Source organism: Ostrinia nubilalis, chromosome 18 (genome assembly GCF_963855985.1).
Source record: "Ostrinia nubilalis chromosome 18, ilOstNubi1.1, whole genome shotgun sequence".
Classification (NCBI taxonomy): domain Eukaryota; kingdom Metazoa; phylum Arthropoda; class Insecta; order Lepidoptera; family Crambidae; genus Ostrinia; species Ostrinia nubilalis.
In genome coordinates, this window is record NC_087105.1 from 10,200,159 (window position 1) to 10,227,359 (window position 27,201).

The 27,201-nt window shown below is 35.0% G+C and overlaps 1 protein-coding gene across 5 annotated transcripts in view; it reads left to right on the forward strand.

The window, feature by feature from the left end:
* Window positions 1–2,824: 2,824 nt before the first annotated feature.
* LOC135080747 (protein doublesex) overlaps window positions 2,825–27,201 on the forward strand; it is a 263,103-nt gene continuing 238,726 nt past the window's right edge. For all 5 annotated transcript variants that reach the window (XM_063975467.1, XM_063975466.1, XM_063975464.1 and 2 more), the window contains exon 1: window positions 2,825–3,379. In XM_063975467.1, coding sequence (XP_063831537.1) covers window positions 2,863–3,379 — 517 coding nt within the window. In that variant the 5' untranslated portion in view covers window positions 2,825–2,862. The remainder of the gene's footprint in view (window positions 3,380–27,201) is intronic.

A 27,201-nucleotide genomic window follows, 5' to 3' on the forward strand; every position in this document is an offset into this window, starting at 1 on the left:
TTGGGGGTCATACTTAAGAGCTTTTGTAAAACCACCACTACAGCATTTAAACGACAAATTGAAGAAGACTGAAGGAGCCACTTCCTTGAATTGGTAAATTTGTCACACTAGAAAAAGCTTTCCTGAAAAAGTTGATTCTGAAACTTTTCGACATTATTTATTACACGACATCTATACTATACTAATATTATAAAGCTGAAGAGTTTGTTTGTTTACTTGAACGTGTTAATCTCAGGAACTACCGGTCCGATTTGAAAATTTCTTTTAGTGTTAGATAGCCCATTTATTGAGGGCTATAGGCTATATACCATCACGCTACGAGTAATAAGGTGCAGAGCAAAAATGAAAAATGTTGCGTAAACGGGTTTTCACGCGTACGAAGTCACAGCTAGTAAAATAATAAAAGTATAAAATTGACTATTATTTTTAATCAGTTTTTTGGGTACCTAGGGTATCTGTACACTAAGTATGCCAACGGTTAGAGTCCCGTTGCAGGGCACTCTAGCACGGATTTTGACCAATCACAGAAACTATTGTGATCAAAAATGTGGAGTGGTTTACGGCATTATTAATTAGTCATATAAATTTTTTTTTGAAAAATGTGTCTCTACTGTTTTTTTTTCATGGTATTGTTTTCAGTTTTTGGGTATTTCCCAGTTTTGTAGTTTATCCACTGAAATAATGCTAAGAACTGCTCGTAAAGACTAAAATGTATTATTTTGAAGTGAGAGTACACTTGGTTACATATTTTAAGTATCTAGTGTAATATTATGTCTAACTCGTCTGCCTCCTATCACATAAAAAAAAAAAACTCTACCACTTCACCACTACTTATACTTATTTATTGTATTGTGTAAACGTGTAAAAAAACAACGGAATTTGGTACGGAATGCAAATAGGTGCTACACAAAGTGTGCAATAGGGATGTTTCCTGGGTCAAAAAGCAAGAGTTTTAATTAGTCCGTCAGTTAACTTATCAATAATAAAATACTCTACACGTATTTTTCACTTTTTCAAACTAATGAAAATTGAAAGAGATAAAGCGCGCCAAAGTTCATAAGAAGAGACCCGTGACGTCAATGCGTGCATTAAAGTGCCGCACGTTGTGACGTCGTGCGGAACTTCAACGCACCATAACTATGTAATTATTTGTTAGATTGACAAATTAAAATATATGTGTCCAATATTTTTTGATATTAAACATGACGGACTATAAAAATTTTTTTAGGAAACTAGCCTATTGATAAAAGATGATTAAATAGGCCAATTGAATCTGAGTGGATAACACTCAATAAATAAAACATAAAAAAATACAAATGTTATTTATAGGCCTGATTTCAGTAAACAATACGAACCAGCCGAAAGTTTCAGAGTTCTTTGATAAAGTAATATTGGAGAAAAATGCCACTCACACATTGACGTGTTTACTCCACGACAAGCAACGATGCTTGTCGTGGAGTGCACACATGTGAAGTGATGACGAACACATGCGCAAATTGCAGTGTGCGCACGGGCGTGTTATGCGTGTGTGCCGTAAGATGTTGCACGCGATCGTATAGTAGTCGAACCGCACGCATGCCGAGCCTTTGTTACCGTGCACTGCACTTTTCATATTCAGATTTGTAATTTGCATTAGTAATTTGATATTGTAATAATATCTATTTGTTTGGACTAATTAATTTAGTGTTTGCAAATCGCCAACTGCTCTTAAGGAGCCTTCACATGTCTCATAATTAAAACCAGGCAATTTAAATCTGGTTAAGAAATAATAAGTTGTGCTAATTTCTTATCAAAGAAATTCTGTGTGTGTTTTGACTAGAATTTGTGCTAGAATGAAGTAAACGAGGAAAGTACAAATAGGGTAGCAGTGTCATCAGTCTTAATCTTAGTGAAGCAGCAACATGACTTTTCAAACTTTTCATTTCGAATTATTATTCAACTCTAGTCTAGTGGTAGTAAGGCCGAGTCTTCCAGCGACTTGGCTCACTTTTAGCTCGTATGTCGTTTTAGAGGCTACGTAGTCCCGGGTTCGATTTCCAAATGGGGCAGCATTTTCCGCACAGTTCGGTTTGGAAGAGCTTATTTTAAGTGATGATTTCAGGTGAAGTTTGCTTTTACCTTTGGCCTGATCATCATTTTCTTCTTCATCATCATCTTCACCTTCCAATGAACTCTAATTTGTACACGCGAGCACTCTACATTCGACGGTGAAGTGACAATACCTCCCTACTAACATTTTGCTTGTAATCGTATTTACATTAAATATTATTTTAACGCAGTTAATAAAATAAATAAATATCCTTGGACATTTTACACTGCGCCACTAGCCCCAAACTAAGCAAAGCTTGTACTATGGGTACTAGACAACGGATATAAACATACTTAAATACTTTTTTTTTGTAAATACATACATATTATACATAGAAAACACCCAGACCCGTCACAGAAATTAAAATTCATCATTTCAATTTCTGCCCGGCCGGGAATCGAACCCGGGACCTGTCGGTATAGTAGTCCGTTCTGAACCACTACACCAAACGGCCGACAAAGTTGTGATATATTCGCTCATTCCATAGAATTCAACTAGAAAGTAGAGTTAAAACAAGATCATTGTGGTTCACCAGAACGGCACCGGAACGAAGACACATCTTCGCAGCCGGTAAATTCATTACAGATGGACGCACAGCGAAGATAAAACTAAAGTGCAAGGAATTGCACACTTGCATCGCACAGCAATAAATGCAGCAACGTGGCGCGGTAGGGCGAGGGGCGGGGCGCGCGCGGGCCGCCGCAGTCGCATCGTGACCGCGCGCCGCGACACACGCGCGCTGTTCCGTTACTCGCTGACACCGCTCGATCGCCATGGTGTCCGTGGGCGCGTGGAGGCGACGCGCCCCCGACGACTGCGAGGAGCGCTCCGAACCCGGCACCTCCAGCTCGGGAGTGCCGCGCGCGCCGCCCAACTGTGCCCGCTGCCGCAACCACCGGCTCAAGGTCGAACTGAAGGGACACAAACGATACTGCAAGTACCGGTACTGCACGTGCGAGAAGTGCCGGCTGACCGCCGACAGACAGCGCGTGATGGCTCTCCAGACGGCTCTGAGACGTGCCCAGGCGCAGGACGAGGCGCGAGCGCGTTCCATGGAGGCCGGCATACACCCGACAGGAGTTGAATTGGAGCGGCCCGAGCCGCCCGTAGTCAAGGCACCCAGAAGCCCGGTGGTCCCGCCGCCTCCGCCGAGGTCCCTCGGCTCAGCCAGCTGTGACTCCGTGCCAGGGTCCCCCGGGGTGTCGCCGTACGCGCCGCCGCCGCCGCCGCCGTCGTCGTCGGCGCCCCCGCCGCCCAACATGCCGCCGCTGCTGCCACCACAGCAACCCGGTTAGTCATTTTATTTGAAATAGGTACCTATCTAGGCGCGAGCTTCCTATTGTAATTTTGGACCAGACCGCTTAGATGCAATTAATTATGATCGCGATTGTGACAGAATGAAATAGAGCTGCAGTGCACTTGTTTTGAACATCTGTTAGGTGCAACAGTGTGAATGAAATAAGACCATCAGTAGGTGTCACGTAGAATGCACTTGATGCGTGCGATTCTCCGATGTCGAGATATGAAAAAAAGAAAAATAAAAAACGTTTGCAAAAAAAAACCGGCGCGCAGGCATGCAATCAAATTAGCGGTAAACCAAAACAAAAGAAAAAAGGGGGTCTATTAATATCACCTTATTTTATCTAATTTATAATAACAAAGAAATACGATAGATGTTAAAATGATGTAGAGTTATTGAAATGTAATAAACAATAATGTTCATCACTTCAACAGTTTTGTAAATAAAATATTTAGCAATTCATGAACAAAATACTGTACCAGTTAATTAAAAAGTAAGTAAAATGTACATATAACATCTCATTCATTCAAAATGTAGAGCGCTAATAATATCTTACAAGTGTACAAGATTTAATTTGTCGATACGTTGTAGCTATGTATTATTTATAATCAGATAAACTGCTTGTTTTGTTTCTAAATTATGTGTTGATTATACAACACATTGGCTATACTTTAACCTGAAACTATGTTAAGTGCTATTTATGCAGATGGCATCACACTTGGGTGAACTGAAACATTTCTATTACTGTGATAGTATAACGCCATTAATCATTAGATGCATGCATACGAACATTGTATTTGTAAGTTACTTACGTATAAATATATTAATAAATAACTAAGCCACTTCGGTTCTCTTGGATTATAATGGTTTAGTAGAGTCACTTAGCACATCCTGTCCTGGCGTAAATAATTTAAAATTGTTTTTTTTTTCTGAATTTGCCCGTCGGAAACTGAACTTTGGATTTTTTTGTAACACTAATGGTTTGCGTCACTGAGTCCATGGGCTTTACGGGTTATAATTATTTTATTATTTTACCCACCAAAACAAAAAAAGAATATGCGAAATTAAAAAAGGAAATAGGAAAATAAGAGCGAAAATAAAATTAATGTAGAGCTTGTACGAAGATAATGGAAAAATGTAGAGTTATTAAAAACAAAAACTTCTCTTAAAGTGAATATTGCATCTTTCTTTGACTTTGTAATTATTTGATTTGATTCATGGTTATTTATTAACAACAATTTGTTGATTGTAGGGTATAAAACAATATTCGCTATTATTACTAACGAGTTTTGTTTTTATAGTAGACCCTAGTGAAACATGGTTAAGTTCTTTTTCACTTAACAATGCAAGGTTCATAGCAGTGCATTGTTTATAAATTAAATCATAATTGGCTGCTTCAAGGAAGTTTAATTGATCTTATGGTAGTTAATTCCAGATAGATTTTCTTTTAATAGATTATTCCTTTGTCTATTGTGCTTACAAAAAAGTTTATTTTATCTTGTCCACTGTGTTACTACCGTGCTTTCTTTTTTTATCTAAGGTAAAGTATTAAATTAATTTTAAAATTACTTTGTGTTTTTCTTTTTTGGTAGAATATTGACGCTTATTTTCTAAGGTGTTTTTTTTGTTTCTTTTTTATTTTCCTATTACAAGTAGGTACCTAACTTTTTTAACATTCAAGGCTCACAACAGGAACATTCACCCACTTTTCTTTTAAACTTAATAATTTAGTATTTTAGATAAAAAAATGTGTTCTTTGGAGATTTACACATGCTTTTCCGTGATAATTTTACTTGTCGCCTCTTTTAGTAATTTTTGCTGCTATAGTGTTATTAAAATCAAGTAAGTAGGTATCTTACTTATCTGCACTTGAAATTGATATTTTTTTTTAGTACTGCACAATATTGTATAATAATAAGTAGGTATGTCGTAAATAGGTTCTGCTTTCTAGTACCTGATAAAGGTAACCGATAATTCCCAGTTTAATCTGCATTTGTTACTCACATCCGAGGTTAATTTTACTGCATATCAAGCCTGACAGTTGCAGTCAGATTTTTAATCTTATGATATGCGATATAAGAGCTATATAAAGTTGTATAAATGCAAGTTTTCTCTGCACTGGACCGTACAGACATAACCGATGTAGAGAATATACGTGGAACGTTTCTAATTAGAAAGTGTCGCTCTCAATGAGTTATCAGGTGATAATTACTGTGGATGTAATGTTACTGTAGGCAATTTTAGAGGCCATAGAAAAATATGTCATACTAGATAGCTGTCAGAAAAAAAATGTGTCACAGCGCGTGTGCAAGGTTGGTCAAAAATTCACGCAAACTGTGCACACTTAAACTAACTGACGTTTATTGGTCTTAATATTCGCACGAGTGTTACTGTACTGACTGCTGAATTTTTGTTACAAAACGTTACAATAGAATAAATAAACGTGAAAGACTGTTTCTCTCGCTTGTTAAAATTTTTCAAATGTGTTGTTAATACCAATAAAAAATGTGGAGCACAGCCTATCTAGCGGTAGTAAAAGTCATTGGCAATATTAATTGTTTTAAGTACATACTGAGATAAAATTATGTGTAAGTGTAGGCGAATTGCTGCAAACCATTCAAAGTCAATAATAATTATAAAATAGTTTAATTAATCAACTGGTGTTAACTAAAGTAAGGGAATTTGTCAAATTAATAAATATTTCAACAGTCATTTTAGGTTTATTTATTAAAGCTAAGAGAACGGAAAATAATTTTCATGTTTGGAAAACCGCAGTCACACGTTAACAAAAGTTAAATTGATGAACTAATAAGTAGTAAAGATGCTATGAACGAAAAGATGTGAATTATATGCAATCAGCCCATGAATACAGGTAAGGTCACAAGCAAATACTAATAATTCTGATAAGTAGTTTAGAAGTTACGAGGGAACAGATGAACATACATACATACATACATAGCCTGTCAAAATCATAACCCTCCTTTTGCTTTGCCGTAGTCGGGTAATTAGTTATGACATGCAATTAGGAACTACATATATAGGAACATTCTTAGTTTTTGTTAAATATTTTAGTAATACTGGGCAATTGAAACAATAGATTAATAATAAAACTAATGTAAACGCTACAGAAATCTTTTTCTTTCTTTATTTAATAAAGTAGTCAATCGCATCGCACACACACAGTCACAGCATCGCAGATAATAAACAGTCTAATATAATTTGGGATATTGACTGACACCATATTGTAGTGTCATATTATGTTGACTATGATAGTAATGTTCTAGCAAATTATTTAAATACCACTTTAAGGTAATTAAAATTTGCACATGGCCTTCTTCAACCCAGTTGGTAACTAAATAATTATTATTTATCAATAGCTAACAGTCTGGGTGAGTTTGTAATCAAAGTAGCGCTGATAAGTTGTGTCAATTGAGGTGATAATGATAACATTTGCATGTTTATATTAACAAAATTGCATTGCACTGTAGTTTGGGTACGTCTGTCTGTCTTATAATACGTTGGGTCAAATGTAATCTGGACGAATGACCGCGTAACTCCGATTAATTTGGGTAAAACGCTTTTTCATCATTGTTAACTGGGCCATTGTTTCATCAAAGCTTAGGTATATTTTATTTTATGCCTTTGGTGAAGTGAAGGGAACCTTGATTGACTGATCAGTAATTTAATTTAATTCAAACTTATAGCAGATACGGGACAGGAAGTAAATGTTATGTTTGCAAAGTGACGCTGAATGTGATGTGGTCAAAAGACGATTTATATGTAAGTGTCACGATCAAAGTGATAAATGTGAAAATTATGAATAATTGCCGGTTATTATGAATAATTACCGCATGATTTGGTAAATGTGATTAATATGAGGTCACTTATGTGTGTATAAAACTATATACGTGGCTTAGGGATGGCCCAAGGGCCACCCCCGCCGCACCATAACCTATTTTTCACTTTAAATCAAAACATTATGTTAAAGGCATCATGGAAGTAATATTATGCAAGAAACATTCCAAACTCATTATGCCAAATTATATTAATATATGATATCAAAACGTTCAAAAGTTTGGCTGTAGGTGTAGGCGTATTGTACACGAACACGTACACAAGATGTTGTTCTCTTCTATGACATTTGTTAGTACTAAGGTTGAGTTATTAAATAACCACTGTCAAATGTGATTAATTTATCACTTTACCGCGACTGTCGGTAATTATTCATAATAGCCGGTTAATATTAATAATTTTCAATTTATCGCATTAACCGTAACATATGCACTTTTTAATAGAGCGATTTGTAGACGTTTGTTGGTTGTGGATTTGTATATACTATATGTTGAAAAGCCATGCAAGGTCATATATGATTCATAAGGTTTACCTACACAGAGATATCAGATTGATACAGCCGTATCATTTGCACATTTTGTTGACATGCATGTTAGATAAAATTACAGATGTCTCAAATTTTGACTACTGCAACCCGTGTTTAGTCTTTTAAATCAATATTTTCATACGTATTATGTGCAAATGTAATACAACTGTTCACACGGAATCTTATTTTGCAGTTTAAAAGTAGGCTATGCTTCTTCAATATTTCTAGTGACTCTACAAACACTTTTATCATTATCTTAATAAAAAAAAAATTTAGCTAACTACTATGTAACTTTAAGAACATAAATTTTTCCATTTCAAAATAAATGACAAAATTACGGCAATAGAGAAACGTACTCCTATGATATTAAAACATCATTTGTTTTTATTTGCGACTTATATATCATACCATTTAATTATGACAAAAACCTAATTACGAAAAGGGAAATCCTGTTATTTAACTGTGTTTCAATATTAATAAACGCACGGTTAATATCGTAAACATGGTTGTGTTTAGACGTTAACACTTCGTGCGGTTAAAAAAGGTTACCGCCCATTTTGGGTCGTATCATCGTTTATTACTGCTTAGCGTTATCCGGCTGTCTCTTTCGCTCCTTAAGTACATTTAACTGAGCAACAAGGGGTGTAGAGGCGCGCCGCGATAGGTCGGCGCGAGGGAGGCTTGTAGGGGTGGGGGCGCAATAAAAACTTAAGCCTACAGCGGGGTGTGTACCTATGTAAATAGGTCTATGTGACCCACGCGGGTACTTTAGGGTTAAATACACTCGGCATCAAATAAATCGCACCTCCCGCAACAAGCACTTCTCAAACGTATGCATCCCCAATTCCCACCGAAATTGGTTCCATTTAAAAGCCTAGTTCTTAACTTCATTTGATGAAAGGAAAGATTTTTACCCCAAAAATGTGTTTTTAGAAGGATCCAGAGTCACTTCTTCAAAAAAATAGGTAGTTACGCTTGAGCCAACTTTTTTGGCTATAAAACTGATAAATTGGGATTAATCGCTATCCATCTGTTAAAAAGAACGCGTAATATCATTATTTGGTTTTATAACCACAAAAATTGGTCTAATTGTTCACAGAGATGAGCCCTGAGTGAGGCCTTTTTTAAGTCACATTTATGGTACCTGTTAAGTGTTTATAAAAATAAATTTATTTTTCTTTAAGTTTATTTATTGGGCTTTCAAATAACACCAATATTTTTGGGGTACCACCATGATTGTGTCAGAAGAAAATCTTTAAAGGTCTCGTAGCGGAAGGTGCGGTTTATTTGATGTTGAGTGTAGTTATATAACCCCTTATTGTTCGTTTACGAATGCCAACCAAAAGTATATTAACTTATGCATACCACGGCTTTAAGTCAGAACACGATTGTGCTCTGTCATTCTTCACAGTTTTTACCAGAATATTATTGTTTACTTTTTGCTGGGAGTAAACGTATATTTTACCGCGTCCCAACAGTTTTATTACTTAAGTTAATTAAAAATATTTCAACCCACTGCCTCGTTTTAAAGTGAAACGTTCAGATAGGTCGAGATTATGGTTCAACAATAAACTTTGAAAAATAAATCAGCAAAACTTAAAAACATTGAGTTACAGGATACTGGTTATTAGTTTGCGTGTTACGTGTTATTGTTTCGTATTTTTCAAAGGCAAGAATTAATTGTGCTTTAAGGTGTTTTTTATTTCTTTTAACTTTGTGTGGTGTAGAACAAGAAGTATCTATCTAACTATCAAAGCTGCAGGCCGTTGTAGAGTTGAACAATGCTTAAACTATATAGCGTTGGATTTTGCGTAGATTTTTGTATGAATAGAAAACTTGGTGAAGTTTTCTTACAAAACACACACTGAAAATAATAAGACTTGTTAGCTCTACACATAGTACCTTATAATCTGTGCCTCTACATTAAGTTATTTCTTTGACACTCGCTTACTTATTTTCAACTGATTAACTTAACAAAAGTAAGTAGGTACGCTATTAAGCACACATTTTTCCTATTTTATGTTCTGTTTCCATTTTGTCAAAGCTTACTTTATTGAATGAAAGAATATTCGGCCTAATAATAGTACGCATTTGCGTACCTGTAAGAAACTGATTTCTAAGAAATACAGGGTAGATTATTCATTTCACTATTTAGGGAAACCAAGGAATGTTAAAACCAAAACCAAACCTGGGAATTTTACTTCTCATCTAACAGTCGAATGGGGGAAAATGGAATACTCCGCTCGCAATTTTCGGTTCGAAATGTTCCAAAGTTCTAACCTTTGATGCATCTTCGATTTGAACCAAAGAAAGCAACGCTCTGATTTAAGAATGTTTCTTCCTGTATTCTAAAGAAATGATAGCTTTTAGAAACAAAAGTTTTCAAAGAAATAGAAAATACTCAAGAAATAACAAAAGTATTTGTTACACGCAACAAAAACTTGGATCATGGAAAGCATTGGGGGAGGCCTAGATTCAGCAGTGGACGTCCTATGGCTGAGATGATGATGATGAACGAAAACTTGCCCCGTAGAATTTGAACGTAAAACGGCAGCTGGGGTTACACCATCCACAAGACCAAAAGGCAGTCAAGAAATTGTTGTACAATAATGACTACTCTGACACAATTACACATCATACAATTATTATCACAAAAACTAGCTTTTGCCCGCGGTTTCACCCGCGTGAATTTTAGTTTGTCACAGATCGTCATAAATTATACCCTATAAGTTATGCTGGGTTATAAACAATAATACTGTGAAGTTTTATCAAAATCCGTTCAGTAGTTTTTGCGTGAAAGAGTAACAAACATCCAGACATCCACACAAACTTTCGCATTTATAATATTAGTAAGATTAGTAAGATTGTACAGACGATAGCACCCCAAACTAGAAATTTCTGTCTTAACTTCGCCCCTATTACAACTTTATTAGACATCACAGTGTTAAGCTTGATTTGCCGATTTCTGTACAATAGAACGCGTGAAGACAGTACACTTAAGATTGCATTGATAAATAAGGAAACATGAGTGTACTTACAAACTCGTACAGTCTAGTAATGTCCGAGACTTGATTGTCATTATTATTTATTATTAATAACTGTGAGTATCCGTGAAGGTCTTTCAACCTCGAAGTCAGACTGACTCAGTTTTCTAGTAAAATTAAGTTTTTTTATTCAGTCTCTACTTAAAATAAATCAAATAGTTACTTTAAGTTACACGTTAAACTGGCCTTAACTTCCACTTTTTCAAGGCAATCAATCAAAAGTTTTGGCGCTAAAAACGGGTAGCAGGTACAAATAATAGGCGAAACGTATTTCAGAAAAATATTTTTTTTAACCCAATTTTTCCATGATATCATTTCACAAAATCATGGATTGTTTATGCGTGTAAAATATAGGAATAAGGTTTAGACGTTCTTTGTGGAAATCCTTGGAGGAAGCATTTGTTCAGCAGTGGACGTCTTTCGGCTGAAACGAACAAACGAACGAACGAAAGGTTTAGACCGTAGAGGTTAAATTTAATACCTAATCTGTATTTTCTAACAGCAACTGAATTGTCATAACTACGAGCATGAGCAAGATATTCCTACACAGTAATCGAATCTGTGTTCGGATTTGTCTTTTAGCTTTTCCTTTCGTTTTCCATTCTTCGGAGGTCACTTGAAGCCGACAGTCGAATGGTCTTGTTCCAAGACGCTATGGGCGGCTTGTAAATTCTGACACTAAGCTTGTTTCATGTTTCTAGTTTTATCATTTACATGAAATATTAAGTCCGATTTTAATAGCGTACATAACTTAATGTAAAATGTAATTTATTGAATTGAATACGAGAAATGTGCTTACAAAATATTTGCTAGTTTTTTTATTGCTGTTTTATTCGAAGTTTACAGCAAATATTTTTGTAATAAATTAATGTTGTGTAAACTACGAGTAAGTATCCACATTGATGCATTAATGTAGCAATTAACAATTTTATTGGGCGAAATAATTGCACGCGTGTTGATTTCGATCTTACGGGTAGACTCATTTTCCAAGGTTTGATACACAAATAAATACGAAATACATATTTAATGCGAACCTACTCGTACATATGTACCTATATCAAGTTTTTAAGTTACAACGATCATGCTACGGACGGACCGTATTATGATCATTGTCGTCATTTTACACCTTAGAAAAAAACAATTATGTAAACCAAGCGAAATGTGAACCCGTCTACTTTTTACACATTACCTTGCTGTTACAAAGCTATAAGCGTAGAAATAAGTAGTTCTAACCTACTGCTTATTATCATCTAAATCTATTCTAAGAGTCGTAACTTTGTCCGTATGTAAGAGCAAAAATACTACGAGTAATGTTACGCTACAGTTAAAAAGATTATAAACAAACTCGTATTTATAACTCAGCTTCAATCAAAGGTATTATTAGTTTTACTTAGATACAGAAGATAGGAACTTACTGTATTCCATTAATTTTTGTCAGTTTTCAATTTTCCATCCTCCTCTGTTTACCTGATTATGTCATACCTTAGTTTCAAATACCTCTATTTTGTAAGTTAACTAAAAATACCTTGAGTTAATCCAAGTTGAAATAAAAGCTCAATAAGGAAAACTGAAAGAAAACAAGGCTGATCCGGTCAAGTTGGATAAAATTGGGAATGCTCCCAGTATAGGTAACAAGGTTGCCGGTAGGGGTGTCAAGTCAATAATAAGAAATTATTAATTGGAGCTTTAAAAAGTTTTTGGAACTTTTGTCTTATTTGCGGTCAGGCTGGAAATATTTTATTAATATACTAGCTGACCCGGCGAACTTTGTTCCGCCTTAATGGCAATAAATAAGCAGACTTTTTTTTATTTCGAACGGGATAAAAAGTATCCTATGTCCTTCTCCTGGCTCTAAACTACCTCCCTGTCAATTTTCAGCTAAATCGGTTCAGCCGTTCTTGAGTTATAAGTGGAGTAACTAACACGACTTTCTTTTATATATATAGATTTTATTTATTAATGGTCGCCTGAGATTTGTGGAGTGAAAATGACTAAAATATGATTTTTGCATAACCTCAGCTGTGTGAGGGGCTTTTAACAGTGAATCATCCCAGGTTCGAGTTAAATCCGACATCCGACAGACGATTTTTTAAATTGAAAAGTATTTATATTTGGCACTATAAATACAAAAAACTACAACCGTAGCGCAATGTTTGTAATAAAAGCTGTATTTCTAATAATGGAATTGTACCCAATCATAATAAGTTATGTTTTGCTCAAAATGTCGGAACATGAACGTGTTCTATAAAGCTGGATGGGGCATGCACCCCGTCGTATTTTCGGGCACTGGGTTTCAGGTCATTCAGCAGGGTTGCCACCTGTCTGTACAAAGTTAACTTAAACGTTATTTTGATCCAAAATAACAATATTACAACTGTTTAAGATGGAGCAGTTGTCTGTGGTGTGCTGTAGAGTCATCTTAACAAATTTATACCTGTACCTGTATTTTTTTTAAATTACTGCAATATTTAGTAAACTTCAACGTGGAGGCCCTGATTCTTAAACAAGTATTATAATAGAGCTACCAAATTATTAAAATCCTATGACTTTTTTACTCTGTAGAACAATAATATCACTAACCACCAAGTGTAACTAAATATAGGAATCTGGATTTTTGTTCGTGAAAGCTTAGGCTGCAAGCTTAATAGCTGCTTACTTATTATACATATCATCCAACTTATAAAGATGAAAATTGTTCTTAGCTAGGATAAATTGAAGCTGCACAATCATGGACTCTCTCCAATCCTTTTATTTTACAAAGAGGCCGGGGCAGACAAAAATAGCGTAAATTGTGTATGAAACTCTCGGGGAAAATAAATAAAACATCTATTACACACTACAGAAATGGCACTCGAAGTTAAAATATTGAATAAATATTGTATAAAATTAAATTAAAAACAGATTTATGCACTTGATGTCCATATTTGTTTTAACAAGTGTAGTTGTAGTAATTTTTGCTTTATATTCATAGTCGCGTAAGCAAACAGTCAATTATCAATTTACATTAATTTAGTAAATCGGAATGTTTTATAAACAAATATTGTTTCTGCTGTATATGGAGTATGAAGTTTTAATGTTACTCCTCATTCGGTCCATGCCCATCCAGTTATAGAAAATAGATTTCTGAAGTCTTTTCTTTTTTGTTTCACTATAGAAGCTTTTGCCCGAAGCTCTGCTGCCGAGGAATTATAAAAGAACCAAGACTTTATCGCGTTTCATCAAATGCGTGTGTTATGGGAATTAAATCAAAGTTTATGTAAAGTCTATGTATAATAGAACATAGTTATATTTTTGTTGTTGAAAATAGCGCCTGCAACGATATTTTAAGCTAAAATTTAGATTAAGTAACGTACTTTTCATTTACCCCCTTATTAATAAAAAGTTACACCTAGGATGAACCTTGGATTTAAATGACATTTCCATACTAAATGACAATTAAGCCAGAGTTCAACTAGCTAGGGTGTAACTTTTATTAATAAGGGGGTTATGCCCGTCTTCACCATCAATCCCTAATTTTTAAGTGACCCCTATGGTGACAAATAACAGGAATTTTGTTTGCATAGGGGTCACTTAAAAATTAGGGATTGATGGTGAAAACGGGCATTAGAGTTTAAACCAAACATGTCAGAATCTACAACTGAAATTGAATGGAGTTCTGCGCGTTGTTTTGTGATAATACGGGCATCGCATATTATCAAGACAAAATATATTGTTGTTTTTATTTTAAAATTAATGTGTTCGATTTGGCAACCCTAGAGCGGAGACGTTTGATGTTTTACGACCCTGGCGCTCGTCATCAAAGCTTCCCGGTTTCAGACGGATCTTAGGGTTCCAACTTTTACGTCTCCCAAATTTATTAAACCTATTTGCTTCGAGTAATCTAGCGATAGTTCCGAGTAAGTTTTAGCTTCGTTTTATGGCAGTCAAATAAGGACTTACATTTCTAACTAAACGCCAGTATTTCAGAACAATTTAAACGACCATTTTAGATTTATAACTCATTAATCAAAGTAACTAAACAATTTGTACATTTGTGTCGTTTGTGGATAAAGTACATACCTAACTATAGTTTAATAACGACATTTATTTGTTGTACCTGTGACATTTAATAGCTAGTTTTAGTTGTATTAATTCTTACAATTTTCTAAACCGATACCACATGGTTAATGAGGCTAGTAAAATAATGATACATTTCTCAAAAGACAATTAAAATGATATCAATATTATTATTAATATTACTGTCATTCCTTCTGCCGGTAATGACATTCTTCTATATCTCCCCACATATAAAATAGTCTTGTGGCATTATAAAGTCACTTCTTCATTTCAACCACTACACTGTGCACTGTAAAGACTGCTTTATCAATGAATAAAACAAGCCAAAATTCTATTTATTTATTAATTTCCATGTGGCAACCCTACCAAGTGCAGGGTTTTATCGCCGCGCGCCCCTATTTCGGCCAGTAGCGCTGGCGGGCAAGGTCGGGGTATGCGGTACAATGTAGACGGGCGACTGACAGTGACGTGGACGATTAGCGTCCAGACCGCTCGTCTGCAAGTCTGCAACTGATACGCTTTATTTTGGGAGAGCTAGTGGGGAAGGTCAGTGAGACATTGTGGATTTAGGATTACGTACAATTTACGTATGTGGCTTAATGGTATAGTGTAAACCGAAAGGATTTCTGGTAGCTATACGCCTAGATAGTAGTCTATACTAGTATTATAAAGAGGAAAGATTTGAATGTTTGTATTGAATAGGCTCTGAACATATTGGGCCAATTTGAAAATCTTACATTATTTGTGATGAGCAAAAACAGAACGAAGTTTGCCGGGTCAGCAGCTAGTAGCTGATAGGTATTTTAATGAACCAGAAAATTTAAAAAGTACCTCAGTTTACGGAAATGAACCAAATATACTACTAGTACTCGTATTTACCTATTTATCATTTTGTCTTGACTGTTTAGTGAACTTTGGCTTTCAATTATTTTATCAAATGTTTAAATCTTAATGCCAAAAATATATTTCCTTATTTTCGGCAACATATTCCGTTGTAATAAGTTCAGGTTATGGTCCACGCTTCAAAGCTCAAACGTTAAGACGATCAGAGACGGACTAAGGGAACCTAATAAATATTTTAGCACACCCAAAGTGGCCAAAAAGTTGATGTGCCACAACCTTATTCCAATTGTAATAAAGACGTGTTGCGAACTTTTTGGCTACTTTGGGTGTCACGAACTATTTGACGCTGACTGTGAAAAATCTAAAACGTTATAATAACAGTATCGTTATAGACAATGAGCTGCTGTCATAGTTGTCAATGTCACATAAAAAAAAAAACGTCAGAATAGAAAAAGAGGTAGGTACGTGCGCGGGCGACTCCGCGCGCTTTGGTACTAAATTGTATTTAAATAAAGTCAATATAATGTGAAATTTAAGTATCCAGTGTTTTATTTATGAGAATAGATCTACCGGCCTCTATAGTACGTGCAAAGAGTTATAAAAGTTGCCATTTTATAGTTGCCATAAAATAATCGGAAGCGAATAAGTACTTTATAAAGGACAGTGATTCATACATACTAAGGCCTTTGAATGTTTGAATCATAATAATTTTTCAATGCACACAGGACAAGATGTAGTACTTAGTATTAATATTGTATCAAAATTAAGACAAGTCTGAAAATTGTATTTGATAGGGCCAAATGGACTTAATGGACTACATCCAACATCAATCGTATGTAATTGGCGACATTTATTGAGAACTGTCAAGAAACTTCAAATCTGTGGTCGATTTAATTTCAATAAATAGACCAATCACCGGCTTATTCAATCTTTTCTTATAATATTTACTGGGTAGTCTATTTGTAGTGCAATTTCATTAATAACATGAGCCTTAATTCTCTCCAAATCTTAACCAAGTTCGGCCCTGTGCTCGCAGAGCTGTCTAGAATTCGTTTATTTCAATTAAGTTCCCGGTTCCCAGTGTGCCCGTGTGCGTGTATTCCCGCAACACCGGGTAAACACGGGCCCGATGCAAATGTAGAGTTTCAAGGTTTTATTTGTTTTCCCCGTTACTTTGTAAGAGTTCAAAGCTGGAGTTTTCATCTTAGCTTAGCCGATTTGGACTTTTCCTATTTAAAGTTTAGGCAAGATTGAGTATGAAAAAGGCGTATCAGAGCTTGTGCCTTCATAAAAACATCTTCACTATTATTGTAAAGAGAAAAGATTTGTTTTTTTTTTGTTTTTCGGAGCTTAATCACTCTTAAACTACTGAAAAATTATTTCACCATTAGAATCCTAGGAACTACATTATTTCGGATGAACATAGACGATACGAAGTCAGTAGAGCCAGCTAGTTGGTGATAAAACTAAGAATAAATTAAACCGACGACAGCTCGTAAACTCTATGAGAAATTGATGTTTTTCATCCTAAATCTCGTGACGTAGTCGAACGGTGTTTGATCTGTCACTATTATTATACTCGTGCGTCAGTCACAGTGACAAAAATACTCGTACCGCTAATCAGAGTGATCGCTTGCTCAGCCCATAAACTGGTTAAGCACAGGATTCACTCAAGGAGCATGGAAGTGACTTTACAGGATTCACCCGAAAACAGATTTGCAATAAAATCGCAAATATTGGCCGAGAGCCAGTGTTCAACCACAAAATAGAGAGTAACAGAAGGAACGCGAACGCGTACTACAGGCAATGGCGATGTCCTGCGTTCCCCGCTCATATGGCTTGCGAAAACAAGGTATTAGTGGGTAGGCCATACCCTTCTGGTAGGGAGAGCCCCACATAACCCACTTGCTTATCGGTGGGCATCCAATTTCACGCATTTTCTTGACGATAAAAAGATAGTAACAAAAGACAATCACCTGTATGTACTTCATTTTGCATACGCACACAAATGAGTGTCTCAAGCGAGTGAAGTTGTGTTCGCACTGGTTTAGGTTGGTTTGCACCATTCGCGTTATCATGCACTTTATATGTAGTGTTTAGAGGCCAGTAGATCTATTCTCATAAATAAAACACTGGATAAGTACTTAACTTTCACACTATATTGAATCATTTTAAATATAATTCATCACTGAGCACCAAAAGCGCGCGTTCCTTTTTTTCTGACGTTTCTATTGTAACATTGTCATTACGTCAATGTCACTATGACAGCAGCTCATTGGCTATAACGATACCGTTATTTTAACGTTTTAGATTTTTCACAATTTAACAGCAGATTGCCCTCTGCTCCTATCTATTTTGTGGATCAACGCTCATAACAAAAAAGACGTGAGTCGCACTCACTGTGATATCTTATTTTACATTTTATTACCAGCCTTCAGATATTAGTTTGTGTTGATACCGGGTTTTGTCGTTAACATGTCGGTGTGTAAAATATGGTTTTATGGTCCGGAGAAGGCAATCAGTGGTGTGTCGTTACTTTGACAGTGCGTTTGTCGTTGTTAAACTATAAATAAAAGAGTTCATCACAGAATTATGTAGTTTTACGATTCGTACTAATATTCTAATTGGTCAACTTCTGAAACCATGTTCGAAGCAATCAAATAATATGTATATCACGTGTAAACCTTCTGTATAAATAGGCTGAGTTGCACCCATCTTACTTTAATAGTGACCATAACCGGTGATTTTTGTATGGAGTTTGATAGACTCTCTCTTGGCGTTTGTTAAAGTAAGATGGTATCTAACTTTAACAGTAACTATAACGATAACCGATATTTTTTGGTATGGAGTTTGACAGACTTATGACGTTTGTTAAAGTTAAAGTAAGATGGTGCAACTCAGCCTTAGCGTTAAACTACATTTAACAAGCTATCCCATAAACGGCTCATTACTTTTTCCGTACCATCGACTAGTTAGAGATTATCACACAGATAAATTCCCGTTGTTAGGTCAGGAGCGGTACGATTAATGTAGAGTCCGAGCCTGTACCCCAAGCACGAACAAGTCTCATAGTATTGTAATCGTAGAGAAATGAATAATTCAAGGCCAAGAGCTTCCTCATTGTGGATAAACAAAAATCATGACAACGGATTGTTCGTTGTCACAAGAGATTTTTTATTAATTTGTGTAAATAATGAAATGAATGAGCGTAAGCAGACTCCTCTAGACTCCTATTTTGTGTCTAGACTCACTTGGACTGTGTATCAAGCTAAAAGTCGGCCAAATAGTCGGAAGAGTCGAATAGCTTTTTCCGAAAGATTTGTTTTTTCGTTTATTCATACAAATGAATAAAAAAATAATATTCTACTATCTCTTGTAACAGCAAACAATCCTTTGTCATGACAATTAAAGCTCTACGATTACGAGTTACTCGTGCTTGGGTACTGGTTAATTGTTGGCTTGGTCAAGATTGCGTCGTTACCGCTGAGTGAGGTGGGCAGTCCTGCGATTTATATGTGCACGCGCAAGACATATGTTTTGAAAAAGTCCACGCTTTACTACAAAGCTGAGGCTGATTTGTTGGGACGCTCGGGTTAGGGATTAACCGGATTTTTGTCTAATTTGCGTCGATTGGACGCAGTTACATTGAGGGTAGTCACGGTTATTCATTGATCATGTGGAGATAGGTTTAGGGATAAAGCTTTAGGCCTTTCGTGCTGAATTAATTGAAGTTTACTGAAATTAAGTTAGGCTGAGTTGTTTTTACCTTATTTTAACCGTAACAATGACAATAACCGGTGCTTTTTGTATGCAGTTTGACAGATTTTTGACGTTTGTCAAAGTTTTAGTAAGATGGTGCAACTCCGACTTGTGTGTTAGTAATTTTGCAACAAAATTGTTCATGTGCTGTGGTATTATAAGCTTTAACACCACTAACTGACTATTTGATCATACGTTTTATGAACAAATAATGCATATTTAGGTTTTTGAATAATTTGCTATGGAAATACTCATTATTGATGTACTTAATTCCAATTAAGGATCAAGTTAAGGTTGCATATTCCGTGATTTAGCATGAACGGTTTTCTCAAATGTACCGTGTGTGGTGTCATTGACTCAATTGTTTTTGAATATGGTCCGAGCTAGACTCCTTGCACCTTTTGATGTATGAATTATATTCAGGAAAACAATCGTGGGTCTACGGCACGTTCCGATAACAATGGTTGTGAAGACGTGATCCGATCGCTCACTCACCCTCTGTTCCAATAGAAGTGAAAGAGATAAAACCGATATCCAAATCGGTGTGGGGTAGACCCCCAGACTAGCCGGAACTGAGAACTGTGTCGTGTAACACAGATACTGAACGGTTCAGAATGTTTTCAAAAAGGCTTTAAATGTTTTGTGCTTTGACAGATTACGCTTTGTGCGGCATTGATGTTCTTTTGTTTATTTATAAAATACGAACTAGTTTGGTGGTATATTTACCTACTACATATAACTACAACTAGATTATAAAAACAGCTTGAGATGTTTAAATTGAGTAGTCGGGAATGTTTCACCCCGTTACTAGACTAGGAGAATTTAAAAACCCATTTGAGCCTCTATAAATGCCTTTAACATTGTAAATGTGAAATAATCTTTAATCTGATGCACGCGTAGCCTCCGGGCCTATGTATTGAATCTCCAATAGTGTATAAGCATCAATAAAACAGTGGTTTATAAAACAAAATTGCTCTCTTAACACATGCTTCGATTCCAGTAAACGACGAATAAAACGCATCTCTGCCCAATACAGTTAAAATAAACATTTTGGAAACGTTTATGTACCAGATAACTCTCATTGGGAGATAATTTAAACGAAATTAATCTCCCCGAGGTTATTTGGAAGCGATGAATAACATTTTAAATCCGCTTAACGCCTTGTGTCTAATAAATAAAATATTTAAAAAGTTTCCATTCGACAAGAGTTACAAATCAAACCGAATATATTGGTTATAAAAATGCAACAAGTATGCGAAATGCATACAGGCTGGAGTATGTATCTCCACTTGATTTTATAGGCCATAAAGGGTTTTACGACTGTCAGTATAATACCAGCCGGCTAAAAGGGATTCGGCCACTCCGGGATCCGCAAAGTACACATCACTAGTTATGCGTATATCCAGAGTCGCTAATTAAAAACGTCTGCGAAACAAATACGACATCAAGGCTATGAGAAAAGAATGTTTTATCACAAAAAGTTTAACATTGTTTATTATCTTAAACCATTTCACAGTGAAGCACTAGGTCTCGTATTAAATGAAGCTCAAACTCGAGTTTACATGATAGATTTACGCCCGTATTCACAATTCACATTACTATGAGGTCTCACAGTGCGCGTGGACGCACAGGGTAACACATGAACCAATCACAGATCTCTATTTAACGCTGTGCTTTCGACTTGCTGCTTCAATTAAGCAAGCATCATTTGTGAATACGGGTGTAAAACCTGTCTTTGATTGAAATGCCAATAAATATGGATTAATCACAGGCTTGATCCGTACTTGCCTGATCTGATAGTTTCAAATTAACTCGGTTCCTTAATCTGTAACCTTTTGCACGGTGGCATGACATCAGATGACGTCATTTTATGTCAGATTACATTCACCAGGTAGGGTTGAACAAACGCCAAAGAATAATCTTTACCTACATTACTTTACCTCACCCGAAGGGTGCAGATGCAATCTATGATGTAGCAAACTTGCCTAGAAGGTGCCTATTTTCTTGTACCTTGAAAGCTTTATAGGTTTATACATACAGGTATTTTACAGTACTAAAGTAAACGATACACAAATCTAGCGATAAACTAACACGTCGTTTGTGGTGCACCATTTATTTCTGCTACCACAACAATGACCCATTCGGACTTGTAATTACTCGCCTTTGCGAAAACAAAGACAAAACCTTTATTTTTAATAAAACATCAAAATCCCGCAAATCACACAAAATTACCGATAGCTTAGCGTGTAGGCAGTTGTAACAGCACATTATGTCAGAAAAATCACAAATGCGCCATACAGTCGGCGTTAAAAGTCCTCATTTTAACACCGCACGCCTTTTGTATTTTATTTTCATTGCTTTCCAAGTTTCCATCCATTAAATTCATCGCTGCCACTCTCGGGTAAACACGCCGTAACCCGCGAGTCCATAAGGCTCTTTCCACCCGCGTTAAAGTTAAATCTAAAATAAAGTCCCCCCAGTGCAGCCCTGACTCGCCCCCAGACGGTCGTAAACCCCCTCGCACGTACAACACCAAAAAATCGAAAACAAATAGCTTATATAATTATACAAGAAATAAAACACACGTTTATTACAGCGAGTTTATACGTTTTATGACCTCCCAAGTCTGCTTTAGATAGACGTCAGTTGGTTGCCTAGACGTCGTAAATAAGTATGAAATATGATAATTGCAAAATTCTTCAATATATTACGATTTAAACATTGATGATTCGCCTGACGTTTTGTGGGCCCATAACTCCGCGTTCGGGGAACTGCCTCGGTCCCCGTGCGCGAGCGCAGACCTTTTGAGCTCCATATTGTGTTTCGCGCGTTCAGTGTAAACTCAAGTAGTGAGTTTTGTTTGCCTTTTTAATTGTTGGGGTATTGTGTGACATGACGCATTATATTTTATGCTATTGTGCTAGAAAAATTACCTTTAAGTGAGCACGGAGATTTGTATAGTGTGAAAAATGTTTTATGAAAGAAAAATATTCTGAAAGTTACGTCTTGGAGTAAAAAATCTCTCTGCAACCTTTTGACGTACTAGATTGAGATCTCATTTGGAGATACGTTAAAATAGCCTTAATTAGGAATTGTTGTGATCAAACATGTTATCAGAGAAGATAATGAATAGATTAAGTTATGTAATACGACTTTTAAAGATATTTAAGGACAGGCAAAATGCATTAAAGCAGTAAGCAAATGTAAGATTAGAACATTTTAATTAACCAGCTTTATGCCTCTACATAATCTACATTACCCGTCGCGAAATTAAGCCGCGGCGATAACGCATTAATTAATTTTCCATACTAGTAGATGAAGATTAGGGCATCTGGATCCAACCATTCAGGATCCAGATACCCTAATCTTCATCTTTTCAACATCGTATATTTTATGATTAGACCTAGATACTAGATTATCTAGACTATTACTTATATCATCTAGATCATACAATAAAAATCTCTATAATGTATACTCGAATCGAGAGTTTGACAAGCTTGCATTCAATTTCACTATCGTCATTTCGTTATTTGATCTACATTCCGCATCGACTCTAAGAATGTAAAGTTTGAACGATGGGTTGAAGTTTTATTCCTATTCAATGGTATTCTATACGAATTATCTACTGCATTGCATTATCATAAAATAAAATCACCTTTTCTAATTAACTGTTTATTAAATTACATTACATTCATTCTTATTATTTATTAAATTAAATACATTCATAAAAAAACATGTTATATACTAGAAAAAAATTAAAAAGGTTGAGACATAAAAATAGTTCCTATACTTTTGATAATATCTTTAACTCGAGCATAAATGTTATCATTGAACACGTTTTCCACAACGTGTTGAGCACAAATTTCTGCATTACACTGACACACAGATTTGGTAGAGTTTTCAAACTGTTCCGCATCGTAAATTTCTATTCGAATCACTTTTGCTCCATGTGATACCGTTCGAATGCTCGAATACAATTTCTTCTGTTGGTTAATGATGATATCACCATATCGTTGATTTTCATTTTCCATATTGTTTATTATTCTTTGCACACTCGTAGGACTCATCCTTCCAGATGCTGGTGGTGAGAGCGGTGTATATGATGGTGAATAAGACCAATTTTCGTGCTGAAACAAATAAGTAATATGATTAGACATTTTTTACAAGTGTAAAAAAAAACCTTTGTAAATAAATATTTTATAACTTACCGCCATTATTGCTAGCAATTATTCGTTCGTTATGCTTTAGGTACTAAAAAATACTAATTAATTCCACATCTCAGAACCCTTCCTTTATATTAAAAAGAGTGCTTACGAAATAGTTTAAACACCCGAGGTAATTGGTCTATATTACGTTATAAGCAGTTTTTAATAATAGACCTAACTTTACACTTTTCTATAAAGAATATTACGTTAGTAGTTTAGTGCTATGTAGAGCTTTTCTGTATTTGGTGCTGTCCAAATACGTACGCTGACGTCTGTTCAGTTGCTAGTCCATTAATGTTTGATCATGATACTAACTAATGACTACGACTTTGCCTGGTATATTAAAAACTAATTTTTAGTTTACATGTCGAACATACTTCCGTATCCTACAAACATACGTAAATACGAAACTTTGTATGTATAAAAGTTTTGTTACTCTTTTATAAAAATAACTGAACGGATTCTGATAAAACTTAACAGTTTTATAATAACAATATAAGCTCTATTCCATCTATCTCTGTACCAAATTTCATCAAAATCGGTTTAGTGGTTTAGCATAATTAACAGACAGAGTTACTTATGCATAAAATATTATCTATAGTGATATTATAAATACGAAAGTTTGTATGTTTATGTCAAGTTGTTAGGCACAATCATGCAGCAAGCGTTGGATGGATTTGTATGTTTTTTATATACATAGATAGACTATGATCTGGACTAACACGCGTTGTTACCCTATTATAATCGCGATCGAAACCGTGTGACGATAGCTAGTTTACCAATATACTTACATAAAGGAGAAGGTTAATAAATTAATAATGTAACCAAGTAAACATAGGGTATAAGCATTGTTTAGATATTTTTCACTTATCGACACTTTACATATTTAGAAAACTGCAGATTGCTACTTTTTAACATACGAACTTAACTAATAAGGAAGGGATCCACGTCACAAATCTTTTATTTAAATAGCTCTGGTGTTGAGCGAAAATCACACAGATCGATTGTTATCCTACAGGAAGCCAGTCATTTGAAGATCCCTAGTGCCAGCCAGCCTCAGAAGAACCTAAAGGTTTTCTCAATAATAAAAATGTAAGTACCAACCAACTATTATTATCTACTCTGTAACTAGATTGTTATTTTACTTACTGAATAGAATATACTTTTTAAGGCTACTACACGACTCTTAGGTTCGATTCCTAGACGGAACATACATTCTGATCTATTCATGTTTTCTATTCTGATCTATGTCTTCATTCATTTTGTATATTCAATTCATGCTATCTATTCTGTTTTATTATCTTTAATCGTTTTCTCTATTCTAAGACTATGTCTTAATTAAATTTCTTTATTCGATTCATGTTCTGTATTCTTTTTTATTGTTTTAATTAATTTTCTGAATTCCATTCATGTCCTCTATTCCGCTCATATTATCTATTTATTGTTTTTGTTCATTTTCTGTATTCTATGAATCTATTTATTGTTTTTTGTTCATTTTCTGTATTCAATGAATATTCTCTTATATTCGTATTAAACTGTTTTTTTATTGTTTACAGGTCGAAATTGTTGGCGAAGGATCTATTCCTCTCCAGTGACGACTCTGAAGTTGAGTCAAAACCTGTGGAAAAGAAGTCTAATAAGCGCAGAAGCTCAAGCAAACCGAGAGAAGAGCCGAAGGTGAAAAAAACGAAGACATCCATCACACCGTACACTCCACCACCTCGACTTACAGCGAACGATCTATTCGGTGAAGACAGCGATGAGGAACATCGGGTGAAACCATCTACATCCAGCAAAAGCGGTAATATACCACCTCTACTTTCTTCTTTTACAAGAAGAGAATCAAGAGGGTTCTCTAAACAAATAAGTGAGACAAAGGAGGGAAAGTATTATGTGGAATTAAAGATATATAACACGGAGGAGGTACAGAAAATAGCGCCAATTAATAGATGGCGATACGCTATCACAACTATTAAAATGAAACTTGATGAACATAAAGATTCATGGCATACTTTAAAGGAGTTCGTAAATCTAATAAAAAAGGACTTTAGGAATTGTCCAGTCTCATTGCTTGGGTCATACGAAAGTGTTATTTAATACGTTATAATATTACCTACTTACACTATTATTATATACTCACCTAAATAACTATGCTATTTACCTACTATAATGTAACCGAATAAGTTATGTAACAGATATTGTAATCTTTGTTCACTGTTATTTTAATTTACAGAATAAGTGTCTTCAATAAATATTAGTATTATTATTTATTTTTTTCTTTTCACAGTTACTGTTGCACACCCTTACGAAACAGCAAGAGCTCAAAATTCTATATACTGTGACAAATGCAAAGTTCTAGTACTGAAAAGACAATATCCATATCATATGAAAACGAATATACATAAAGCTAATTCTTTATTGAATACACAGATTGAAAATATTAATATTGTTGCAACTGCATTCAGAAACAGAATTGTTACATACAGATTAAATGTCGATCAGCAAATCGAGTACCTCGGCTTAGAGGCGGTGATATATGACAACCAAGAACAATTAATAGATTTGATCAATTTATCTTTAAATAAACATGACTGCATTAAACTAAATTTTGAATTGTTTGCCTATTTTATGTTGCCAAAATCTGATGAAACACAATTAAAGTCGTTTAATACAAAATATATGATTGTATATAAGAATACTGATTTGAAAAAGTTAATAACGAATATGATGAATACATTTAATGAAAAGTTAACCGAATTTCAACATTGTCAATCTGGGTGGACCTTTGTTTCGTTTAGTCATATCGAAATTAATATAAATAAATATTCTCCTATGAGAGGTGGAACATATATAGACCTACCCATAGCCATAAAAAATTCAAAGAGTTGTATAAATATAAAAAATAATGATGATTACTGTTTTCTATGGAGTATAATGGCTGGACTGTACCCTGCTATGAATAATGTTTGCAAAACTAGTTCATATCCACACTTTTCCGATGTTTTAAATATTGATGGAATATCATTTCCTCCTTCACGTGAAGATATTAAACATTTCGAAAAAAACAATCCTAACATAAGCTTTAACATATACGGCTTACGAAAGAGTACTATAACTGGACCTCTTTATGTTTCAAAATATAGAAAGAAGAATCATTTCAATTTACTGTACATAGAAAACAAAACGACAGCTCACTATTGTTTAATAAAGAACTTGACACGTTTAGTACGACCTCAATTCACTCGTTACAAAGGTAAAGTTCATTTATGTGATATGTGTTTACAATTTTTTTGCAGTGAAAAAAAATATAATACTCATAATTGTTCACACATTTTGTCAATTTTACCTGAAAAGAACACTTTGTTAACATTTAAAAATTTTGAGAGACAGCAGAAAATCAACTTTATTATTTATGCCGACTTTGAGTGCTTATTAATTAAATGTGATGAAAGTGACACTTTAAACACTCAGAAACTAAATATTCACCAGCCATCATGCTTCGCATATTATATTTGTTGTTCACATGA